Below are 12,514 nucleotides of genomic sequence, written 5' to 3'. Positions count from 1 at the left end.
GAAATATTCTGAAATATATAACATAATCTAATCTGGTGAACATCTAGTACAAGTGCCTAATGAAATATATCGATTATCATTCTAAACAAACATTAAAGTCCATAGACTTGACTGACTTGTCTGCCATATGGCGCAATCTTCAAAAGTACAAGCTCACAGCATGTGAGCTTTCCATTTTCTTTAGCTATTTAATGTAAAACAAAGTGGTTAATGAAATATATCATATAGCATATGGTGTCATGTTCCTGAACCAGGTTTTAACAATTCACCTCTGAATGTTAAATGGGGATTGCAAAAAAAATCAGATTCCATGTGACTTGTATGTGACCTGTCTGCATTTAGACTTATTTAAACAAATCAGATTCCAATCTTGATGTGGCACAGATATATCTGATGCAGGCTAGATTTGGCTGTCAGTGTAAATGTTGCCTAAGGGAAATGTGTTCTGCACTGACCTCCCCCCTAGTGTCCAAGTTCACTTATTCACCCAAGGAAGATATTTAGTTAAAAAGGTTTAAAAGATCCCATCAGAAAGGAGTACCTTGGATGTACAGTATTCCAGTCCCACTGTTGTTTATCCAGTGTGATTAATAGATTATTTTAAAAGTCATTGCAATTTGATCTGTGACTTTTGCAGAACCAGATGTTTTAATTCAGAGGTTGGTTTAAAATTAAAGCATCAATACGAATCTGGGTTATTATTGTGGTTATCTTAGCACTTCATCATGGATTCCTTGGGTGAAATTCCCAGTTTTACACTTCACATGTGACATAGATAAATTCTTCATTGATCTCCACCTTTTCTTAAATGCACTTTGTCCAAACAGAATAAATGTCATTTACACACTTAACCATAATTTTATTTTAATTGGGAAATTGATCATTTTCAGTGTTATGGAATAATTTAACCATTGATTTTAGACTGTAAAGAGACGCCACTGCACAGAGCTCCACGACCACCAGTCAATCAATCAACGTCCTCTGCCCAGGGATGGAGGCTTGAAGACGGGGTAGATGGAGAGACATAAGCCTAGCAGAAAATTACTTTCGCCTACTTGTAGGTTATCAAACCATGCATTTATATCGGTAAATAATCATGTCGATGCTAAATCAACATTAACATTTCATGTACTACAGCTGCTATTTAAAAAAAAGTTTTTTTAATTCGGACTCGGGAGTTCTACAGAAGCCTATGGTAAGTGAATGGGAAGTCAAAATGACACAAGCGATCTTTATAATCTTAATACTTGTATTGGTCACAAACCAACTATTTTACAAGAACAATATTGATGTAACTAGAGATTAGACAAATTAGCTATATTTTATATACACAGAATAATAAGTAATGAGCAAAAGTCCTGATGCGACATTTCCTGGTTTTAATGCGGTCGGTCCGTCAGCGCTCTCCGCTCTGGAGCAGAGCAGAGCTCAGAGCTGCCTGAAACTTTCTGGAGTGGGCGGAGCCTAGTGCGCGTTCATGTGTTTGGGGCCAGACCTTACCAAACTGCAATACCTTCTTTCGGCCACTATGTCCATTTCGCCTCAAGATTTCCTCTGGGTGCCTTCTCTATAATAATAATAACTCTATGGTGCCCACAGTAAGCTGAATTATAAAAAGTGTGAATGGAGTTTCTAGGTGAAAGTGATTTTTTGACTTCAAGGTCGTTTTCTTTACCAACTGCACCATCACTACCTTAGCCTGACTGAGTGAGATTCCCATGCATTTTCATCTTAGTATTTTATCCTGCAGCATGGATTAGTTGTAACCCACCACACACATGAACCCTGCTCTAAAAATATATAAATTCCTAGGTTAAAATATGCAACTTTATAATATAATGGATGATTTGCAAGGAAGACATTGGTACGTTGTCAAATAGCCATTTGTATTTATTTTTCTAAGCATTTGTGTGGCAACAAGCTTTTTTTGTTTGTTTTTCATAAGGCTCACCAGATCAAACTACTGAGTTATCTATGGAAAATAGCATCCAAACTTGATTACAATGTGTTGTAAAATGTACAACAAGAGTGAGAGGAGAGACCATATTATACCTATAAGCCTAATCGTTATGTATGTTCATAAATGTATAACTGTCTGGAGTCGGTTCCAACACATTAAAACATAGAATAGCCAAACATCATCAGTGTCTTTTCCGACATTCTTCAAATCGCTGATTTTAGTACATTTAGTACATTAGAAAGAAATTACAACAAAGTGAAATAAAAATCAAGGTAAAACTATATGACATAAATCACTGGATGCACCATTGCATTGATCTGTGCTCAAACATTAAACAAGATTACAAGTTAAAAGGTCAAAAACTAGACACCAGTACATACTGAAATTATGGGTCAGTTACATAAACTCACAGTAATACAGTACTGACCTCATATTAGTCTTAACCACAGTCTTAACCGGAGTTCCTCAGGGCTCTGTACTAGTGTTTGCTGTTATCATCAGGAAATCCTTTTGCAGAAAATAGCAGATCGACAAGCTCATAAATGTTTGTGCTTGTCGATCTGCTATTTTCTGCCAAAGCTTTCCCCACAATATTCATGCTGAGGTTTAAGTGGTTAAACCTGATTTTGTACTTTGTCATGTTACAGCATCTTGTGCCAAAAACACCATTTTACAACAGAATATTAGATGGGATGTAGCCTAAGTGATATTTCCATTTAATACGAATGCAATTTTAGCGGCCAACGTATTTCACGTCGGCCGGTGCGATGGGTCGGCCGGTCCGTATGTGCGTCGGCCGGTCAGTGTTTACGTCGGCCGGTCAGTGTTTACGTCGGCTGCTCCGTATTTACGTCGGCCGCTCCGTATTTACGTCGGCCGCTCTGTATTTACGTCGGCCGGTCTGTATTTACGTCGGCCGGTCCGTATGTGCGTCGGCCGGTCAGTGTTTACGTCGGCCGGTCAGTGTTTACGTCGGCTGCTCCGTATTTACGTCGGCCGCTCCGTATTTACGTCGGCCGCTCTGTATTTACGTCGGCCGGTCTGTATTTACGTCGGCCGGTCCGTATGTGCGTCGGCCGGTCCGTCTTTACGTCGGCCGGTCTGTGTTCACGTCAGCCGGTCCGTATGTGCGTCGGCAGGTCCGTGATTAGGTCTTTCTTCATATTTCTTTTTTTCTGCTCTCGCCTCTCAATTTCTTTTTGCATGTGGAAGCTAGTTCGAATCACGCTCGCGGCAGGCAACATTTTATTATATTTAAAAAAATAGCAGGCAGACAGGCAGGCAGGCAGACAGACAGACAGACAGACACCAGGCAGGCAGGCAGACAGACAGGCAGACGGGCAGACGGACATACGGACAGACGGACAGCCTGCCTGCCTATCAAATAATTAATAATGTATTATTTCAATACGGCTATTTTTTTAAATAGCCGTTTAAAAAAAAATCTCCTCTCCTCACCTGGGCCGCTCAGGTATAAGCGCTCCTCCTGGCTTTGATAGCGCAGGAGGTTAGACATACGGGAGGGGAGGTGCGTGCGTGCGTGCGGGGGTAAATGTGTCAAGTCACGTGACCACTGGCTGTGCTACGAATGCTCTCGCCTCTCAATTTATTTTTGCATGTGGAAGCTAGTTCGAATCACGCTCGCGGCAGGCAACATTTTATTATATTTAAAAAAATAGCCGTATTGAATTAATACATTATTTGATAGGCAGGCAGACAGGCAGGCAGGCAGGCAGGCAGGCAGACAGACAGACAGACATACAGACAGACAGACATATATAATAAATATAATAAAATGTTGCCTGCTGCGAGCGTGATTCGAACTAGCTTCCACATGCAAAAATAAATTGAGAGGCGAGAGCATAGACCGCTACACCAAGGAAGCCATACGTTACTTAAAATAAGTGTTCCACTGGACTTATCTTTTGCAACGAGAGCAGAAAAAAAACATGAAAGATAACCTATATCAAAACGGGATTTACAGCAGGAACTATTAAGTTAGCTATAATAGCCCGGTCAGAGGTTTCCAGTTTTCCATTTAGATGGATACCAGTGGGAATGAAGTATTTAGGTCTAAAGTTAAGTGCTGAGTTGACAGATATAATAGAAATGAATCTTGAATCTTGCACTTCAAGAGATGCAAAACAATTTGGAAAGGTGGAAAATAATTAATCTTACTTTATGGGGCAAAGTTAATACTATTAAGATGGTTATAGCGCCACAATTTAATTATGTATCAATGATGCTACCACTGACTATTCCTAGTGGGATATACAAACAATATAATCAGATGGTGAGAGATTATTTGTGGAATGGGAAAAAGCCAAGGATTAATATTAAAAAGATGTGTTCCCCTAGGGAATGTGGTGGCTTGGCTCTTCCGAATGTAGAAATGTATAATCTGTCTTTTGAATTGTCTAAACTAGCGAGGCATTGGGCTGAAGGTGATAACCAACTGGACTGGGTAAAGATAGAAACGTCTATGGTAGCTCCTTTCAAACCCATACATGTTCTCTCTCAGGTTAAAATGGTAGAAGGGGGGAAGAGTCCCATTTTGAAACATTCCCGATGGGTATGGTCTGAGGTCCATAGGCTGATGGGGAAATCCCAATATAAAACAGGGATATTCTTCTATATGGGATAATCCACGCATCTTGATAGGTAAATATTCATTTTGCTGGGAGCCTTGGCAAAGAAATGGCATAGGTGTAATTGATGATTTATATATGGATACAACTTTTAAGTCATATCAGGAGTTGCAGAATCAATTTAATGTGATGGGTAGGGGTGAATTTTGGAAATATCTTCAACTAAGAAGTAGTGTTGGAAGTGTGTTCAACCTTAACGGGGGTATAGAGGAACCTAATATGTTGAAAACAATTTTTGACTGGCCACCGACAATGCATAGGGCTTCAATAATTTACAAAAATATAATGGAATTACAAAGTGCAAAGACTGAAAATCTTAGATTAATATGGCAAAGGGATTTAGGATGTGAAATAAGTGAAGAGAAATGGTCAAATATCATTTCCAAAGTTGGGTGGGCCACTAGGGATATTAAAAGCAAATTTACACATTACAAAATTATACATAGATTCTACTATACCCCTGTGAAACTGTTTAGGATGGGCTTGGTGGAAGACAAACGGTGTTGGAAATGTAAAGGGGAAGATGGTACATTTTTACATGCATTTTGGGAATGTCCTGTGGTTGTGCCCTTCTGGAAAGAGGTACTGGGGAAACTTGGAGACTGGATGGGGCTAATACTACCAGAATGCCCAAGGTTATGTCTCTTGGGAGATCGCACGGTGCTGCCACAGGGGGTCACCAAGGCACAACATGCATTGGTGACTGCAGGTCTTATTACTGCAGCTAGGTTGATACTGAGAAACTGGAAGAGCTCTGCTACGCCAGAGATCACAGACTGGACCCAACTTATGACTGAAGCGGCATCCTTTGAATACTCAATTGCCAGGAGGAATAACGTCAAAGGGAAGTTCCATGAGATATGGGACTATTTTTATTTGTATATCAAAGGATTGTTGTAACATTTTGTATTTGTACATTACATATGATATAACCACAAGTGTGGAGGGGTGTTGTCCAGGGGTTTTCTTTTTTTTGACTGCTAGGTGTGTTTTGTTTGTTTGTTTTTTCTTGTCTTTTTCTTTTGTGTAAGTCATGTGGATTTTGTATGCTTTATTTAAAATCATTAAAAAAACTAGCTAGCTATAATAATAATAATTCATATTCGTAGCACAGCCAGTGGTCACGTGACTTGACACATTTACCCCCGCACGCACGCACGCACGCACCTCCCCTCTCGTCTAACCTCCTGCGCTATCAAAGCCAGGAGGAGCGATTATACCTGAGCGGCCCAGGTGAGGAGAGGAGATTTTAAAAACGGCTATTTAAAAAAATAGCCGTATTGAAATAATACATTATTAATTATTTGATAGGCAGGCAGGCAGGCAGGCAGGCAGGCAGGCAGGCTGTCTGTCCGTCTGCCTGCCTGCCTGTCTGCTTTTTTAAAATATAATAAAATGTTGCCTGCCGCGAGCGTGATTCGAACTAGCTTCCACATGCAAAAATAAATTGAGAGGCGAGAGCATAGACCACTACACCAAGGAAGCCATACAATACTTAAAAGAAGTGTTCCACTGGACTTATCTTTTGCAACGAGAGCAGAAAAAAATAATAATATGAAGAAAGACCTAATCACGGACCGGCCGACGCACATACGGACCGGCCGACGTGAACACAGACCGGCCGACGTAAATACGGAGCGGCCGACGTAAATACGGAGCGGCCGACGCACATACGGACCGGCCGACGTAAAAACAGACCGGTCGACGTAAACACTGACCGGCCGACATAAAAACGGACCGGCCGACATGAACACAGACCGGCCGACGTGAACACAGACCGGCCGACGCACCTACGGACCGGCCGACGGTGTTTACCGACAGACGCAAGAACTGGATTCAGCCCTTACTGGACTAATGCAGGCTCTAGCTGTTCCATTCTGATCAAACAGAGTCAGTGTTAATGATACTGTGAGTCTCAAAGTGTGGTCCAGGGACTCTCATGGTTCCTTGAGCACATTCCAAATGCCCCCTTACCGGTGTGTAACTCTAAGAATCTACAAACGGAACAAAATTAATCCTTGTGGATCAATTTGGTTCCCATTTTGTACACACTCAGAGTTATCAGTTATGGGAGGTTTGAGAGCCACTCTGCTACAATAAATGAAACAGAGCCTTAATTAGTATAACAACTAAGTATAGCTTCATTATTTTGAATTAATATATAACTTAAAGGGGACACTTCACCCATCCGGTAAAGTCAGCTGTCAAGTTTGTCCAGACGTTTTCCTTAGATCAAAGCGTAGAAGAATAGCAGTTTTATGCACCCGGTTGCGGTAGCACCGCTGTGGTAGCTTTGTGGAGCCGCTGCCGTCGGTTACAGCCGTGAGCTGGCGTGGGGTCAGCGGATCTGTCGGTTACATCCGTGAGCTGGCCTGGGTTCAGCGGATCTGTCGGTTACATCCGTGAGCTGGCCAGGGGTCAGTGGATCTGTCGGTTACAGCCGTGAGCTGGCCTGGGGTCAGCGGATCAGACATGGATTAAACTTCTCAGTCACAGATTGAGGCTGATTTCAGTCATTTTGATTCCATACAGAAGCACATTGTGCAGCGGAAGTAGCTGATCTACAAGCTCGCAGGTGCATTGAGAGCGTGTAGATCGGCTACTTTTTTAATATTAGAGCATTGGACAACAACAAAGTCTTATGCACACCTGCTAGGCTCAGAGACGGGTTCGGAGGCAGGACTCAAATAGGCCAGTCAATCTAAGCAAAAAAAAAACACGCTAAATTCGGCCATAGCCAATTGCCCTTAATGTGCCCAAATGCGCTGACATCATCACATTGTGAAGACGGCTATGGCCGTGTTTAGCCCTAGGAGTGTTTTTCATGCAAAACGGATGCTTGGAATGGGTTCAGAATCATGAATAACCCCCTAGTTTGACATGTCACATGGTACTTCAAGCATAATTATAGGTTATATAGGTTAAAGCTTATAGGTTTTCAATGGTAACCCAACGTTCAACCCCTGAATTTATCATGATCCAAAATTTATATAATAATAATACATTTTTAATTATGTTATTTGGATCACCCTAAGGATCATTAAAAAACCTTGAACGATTATTATTGCAATTTCTTTTGGGTCAAATCTTAGATTGACTGGCCCAAAAGTAAGTGCACAAAGACGACGATGCCTGAAGAAGGTCTTTGACCGAAACGTTGCCTAATCAAAGGTTTCACATTGCAAGTGCAGGCGGTGTGCGGGTCTTTGTGCACTTTATGTGCATTTCTTTTGAATATTAGACTGAGCATTGGAAATGGTCAAACTATCAATTATGTACAGAAGCATCTTCCATAAAACGGTCTGGGACAATTCATTTGGGGCGGCTGTGGCTCAGGAGGTAGAGCAGGTCGTCCAATGATCCCTGGGTCGGCGGTTTGTATCCTGGCTCCAGTGTCCTTAGGCAAGACACTGAACCCTACATTGCCTCCAATGAGTCGGTCGGTTACCGTGTAAGCTTGCCACCATTGGCGTGTGAATGTGGGAAGTGAGGACGCTAGCGTCGACTGTTCGCCGCTTCACCTCCCAATGTATGAATGAATGAACCATTGTAAAGCGATTTGAGCACTTGGAAAAGCGCTATAAAAATGCAATTCATAAAAATGCAATTCATTATGAAAGCAAAATCTGTGATCTCTTCGCCTGGTTGGCAGTATGTAGAACAGTGTGAGGAGGATGGAATCCTTTTCTCACGGTTTCCCAAATCGCACATTAGGACACCATTTTTCAGTCGAGAGATTTTATTTTGCTTGAATTCCACTGTGAGGTGGTGGCGAGGTGGAGGATGTCCTGGTCTGGGATCAGTCTGCAGCTGTGAGGTGGTGGCGTGGTGTAGTATATATCCTGGTCGGGGATCAGTGGGTTTACAGCTGTGAGGTGGTGGCGAGGTGTAGGATGTTCTGGAAGGAGGCACACAGGGTCTGGTGGAAGTGCTCTGCGTCCGTCTGCGGGCTCGATTTCCACGCCGTGACGGAGAACACGATCCTGGAGTCAGGAAAGACAGAGAAGGCGTTGAATAAACAATATAGGACGTGTCGTCCAGTGTTGTACCCGGACGCGTTAAAGGAATGATAGTTCACGAACGCGTTCCTATTTCGGCTGAACGTGAACTGAACGTACTGTATTTCTGCCTGATGAACGTCATTGTGAACTCGTTCGTTCCTGGCGTGTGTGAACGTCACTTTCTCACGCTCAACTTCGTTCAAAAGTGAGTGAGCCTTCCAGGCGAAACCCCCGCTAAAACACACCCTAACCAGTCCTTAATATCTAGCGGAAAACCCACCAATAAGCCCTTAATCCAACACAAATTAACTAATCTTTCTCAAGCCGCACAATTTCACTGGAGCGCAGCGCGCACATGCACGCAGACAGCAGACACATACAGTCAGGGCTGGACTGGCCACCGGGCATCCCGGGCATTTACCGGTGTGCTGCGACCGTAGGGATCCGCCATGATAAAAAAAAAAAATGTTCTGTAAAAGTGGTGGTATTAGGGCTTGTTTGTTTTATGTGTGCCGCGACGGAGCGGGCGGTAGAGTTTCTGCTATCTGCGCGCTGGTTGTGGTGGGCCGGTCTGGGCCAAATTCATGCAAAAATGCCCGGGCCGAATTTTTGTCCCAGTCCAGCCCTGCATACAGTCCTATATGTCCCAACGCAAACACTGAGGAGTTAAGTAAACCCACGTCGCCACGGCATTTATAAAGTGATCACAAACAGCTGATCCTTCCTTAATTTCGTTCCGACGTTAATAAATGTGACGGCTGAAATATATCTGGCACGCCCTATGGAATCAAGCCTCGCCCTCGTTTTTGCGACATGAACACATGCAATACGATCCTTGGTTTCCGTGGTTACAGGAAAAAACTGTTTCTCTCGCTTGCCTTGCGGCTCCCTTTCTCATACATACATACATACACACACACACACACACACACACACACACACACACACACACACACACAGACAGACGCACACGCAACTTGCAACTTGTTGTATCTTAAATAAATAAACCTGCATGAATTAAATAAAGCTGTCTGTTTCTCCTCTCGCTTCACTTCCCTTGCTGCCCGCCTCACCCCCCGCACGCGCGCACGCACATATCGCAATTTTCAAGCAACTTTCACTGTGTGTTGTTATAGTTGGTATATTAAATTATTAAAGTCTTTTTAATTTAATATACAACAAGATATATTAGTGAACGAAAACCTGAACCTGTGAACCATGAATTAAATAACAAATAGGCACACACACGCGGCACGCCTCTGTTTTGTATAGGCGCTCCTCTTGTCCTGTCTGTCTGTCTCTCTCTATCACTGTGGTCCGTCCGTGACCAACTGACCATGCACGTTCCGTCCGACAGTCTATTCAGATTGCCTCGCAGTCGCTAGTTGCTGCAGGGCTGTCAACTGTCAATTATATTAATGTGTATGTATAAAATATATGGTACTGGTGGTGGTGGGCTGACTCATGGCTGGGTTAGCCGATGCGGTTCCCCTGCATGCACTTGCGCTGGCACGGCACATTGGCATTCCAGTGACGCGTCGGGTTTAATAAACGAGGAGGAGATTGCATATACCGTAACTCCAGAAAGACATTAGCCTGCTGTAGATTTGGCTACAGTATATAGGCTACCCATGCATGTTGGGAATCTCCGCAGCTGCATTGCACTATAGGCTACTTTCCAACGTCATGGAAATATTCCAGCACAGACAGCCCAAATCCTCGCATGTATGCGCTCATGCAAAACACTGTTTAAATGGCTTAAATCAAGCGCAATTTTAATTGTAAAGTTGGAAAGCTCCTACAAATTTCATATGACACAAAGACACATCTTGTAGATCTATTCCTTTTTTATTTTATTTTTTTCTTTTTCTTTTTACATGTAGCCCATATACATACAGTTTTATATTAACATTTTAGGAGTGAATACATATGTTTCGATGCCTTTGGCAGCCTCTCAGCTGGTCAGACAATGCTGCTCCGCTGTTCTACGACAGAAAAACAGGTGAGGACAAAGAGTACGCCAGCTCTCGAGCAGACGTGAGTTTTGAACGTTGTCAAGTTCAATTTCAAGCTTTGCCGGAAATGGTAAATGTTGAAAATGTCGGTAATTTCGGCGTGCACCCATATTTTGGCGTACGCACGGTTGATAAATGAGGGCCATAGATTCCAATTGCTTGTTATTTGCGTCCACAACGCGTTGTGAGCTTGTAGGCTGTGGGGCTGTCAGCTTGCAGGCTAAGAACGGAGACCCTTCACAATAAAAGCATGCAGCTTTCACAAGTTGGCCCATAATAAAGACAAGGAAAAGGATTAAGAATTTCGTGGCATTTCACATTGAAAAGAGCTATTTTTTCCACCAAAATGTTTGGGTAATGGTAATGGAGATATTGTAAAAGTTGTCACTTTATTAATCCCCGAGGGTTTTTTTATTCAATAAAGTCTGCGGTTCTATAGCCTATGGCTAAAATAACGAAAAATTGCAAAAAGTAGTTAATTTTTTAGAACCATGAACTTTAGTTCAAAATGTTGAATTAGGAACTATGAACTGAACTAGTTCATTTTAAAATTTCTGAACTGTGAACTGAACTAGTTAATAAAATTAATGAACTTTCCCAACACTGGTGTCGTCGCTCTTCAACTGAGCAGGAGGCAGGAGCTATACTGTGATATAATGCACGGATTCCAAAACGTTTTAGCTCAAGACTCAAAAGTCTTGCATTTGATATCCCCGGGACCCAAAAATATCTACAATCTACAAGCTCTCAACAGTTTTTGGAAACATAAAATACAGTTTTAGTAAACCTTTTTTTTTAACTGTTTGGAGAAACACCGCTATGATGTATGACAGTTTGGACACTTTTGATATATTTTTAGTCATAGTCTTTTGAATGAAATACAATTTACTTTCCGTCACCTTTTTGTCATCTGAAATGTTTTATTTTTATTTTTTAAGTGCAGAGTTTAGTTTGAGTTATTTGTTGAAATTGTCAATGTCTTTGTTTTAGTCATCATAGCTTTAATAGTGTTTATTGTCTCCACCAGGCCGAAGGCATGGGGACTGAGTATGTTTTGCACTCCGTCCGTCCGTGTGTCCGTCCTTGTGTCCGTCCATCCGTCCGTGTTTGTTACCAGCTAATTTTGCAGGATGGAACAAAAATCATGAACGCAGAGTGCAATTTACGTGAAATCTTTCACGCACTTTCCTACTAGACTGAGGAATATATCCCACCCTTTTGGCCTGTTATAGCGACCACCAACAGGTGGACTTTTGCTAAACAAACACATTTTTGGAACAAAATGCCTCAAATCATCAATCTTCTATAAATGTCATTGTTTTTTTTGTTTTTTTGTTTTTTTGTGTTGATTGTTATGCATGTCTTCAACAGCATGTTGGAGCAAGTTGAGATAAGGATAGGCACTTATAAGCTTTAAGCTTCTGCCTATGCCTTTTTGATCACAAAAGAAAAAAGTAAACTGTTTTGTGTAATGTCTCCCTCTGTAAGATCGAAATAAACTATTCATTCATTCATTCACATGCACCGGGTTCTCTATACGTCACCTGTCGTCTCTGATGCGGTAGAAGACGCCGTAGCCCTGGTGCACCATGGGAGCTACGGCGCCCAGGACAGTGGTGTAACCCACCAGACTGGAGGACAGCACAAAGTTACCCCCGCCGCCGCTGTAGGACACAAGACCAGGAGTCATTAATATGTCCTGACCCTAATACAAGACCTAGGGGTCATTAATATGTCCTGACCCTAACACAAGACCTAGGGGTCATTAATATGTCCTGACCCTAACACAAGACCTAGGGGTCATTAATATGTCCTGACCCTAATACAAGATCTAGGGGTCATTAATAATTATGTCCTGACCCTAACACAAGACCTAGGGGTCATTAATAT

General features: G+C 42.3%; 1 protein-coding gene across 1 annotated transcript in view; it reads right to left on the bottom strand.

Annotated features, from left to right (window-relative positions):
- Window positions 1–6,481: 6,481 nt before the first annotated feature.
- LOC310856812 (peroxisomal carnitine O-octanoyltransferase-like) overlaps window positions 6,482–12,514 on the bottom strand; it is a 62,659-nt gene continuing 56,626 nt past the window's right edge. The window contains exons 16-17 of the mRNA XM_083762303.1: window positions 12,169–12,288; window positions 6,482–8,591 (exon numbers count right to left, since the gene is read on the bottom strand). Of these exons, the coding sequence (XP_083618429.1) occupies window positions 8,471–8,591; window positions 12,169–12,288 (241 nt within the window). The 3' untranslated portion in view covers window positions 6,482–8,470. The remainder of the gene's footprint in view (window positions 8,592–12,168; window positions 12,289–12,514) is intronic.

Source organism: Protomyctophum parallelum (genome assembly GCF_964188405.1).
Source record: "Protomyctophum parallelum genome assembly, chromosome: 3".
Taxonomy (NCBI): Eukaryota; Metazoa; Chordata; class Actinopteri; order Myctophiformes; family Myctophidae; genus Protomyctophum; species Protomyctophum parallelum.
This window is presented reverse-complemented; position numbering and strand designations above follow the sequence as displayed.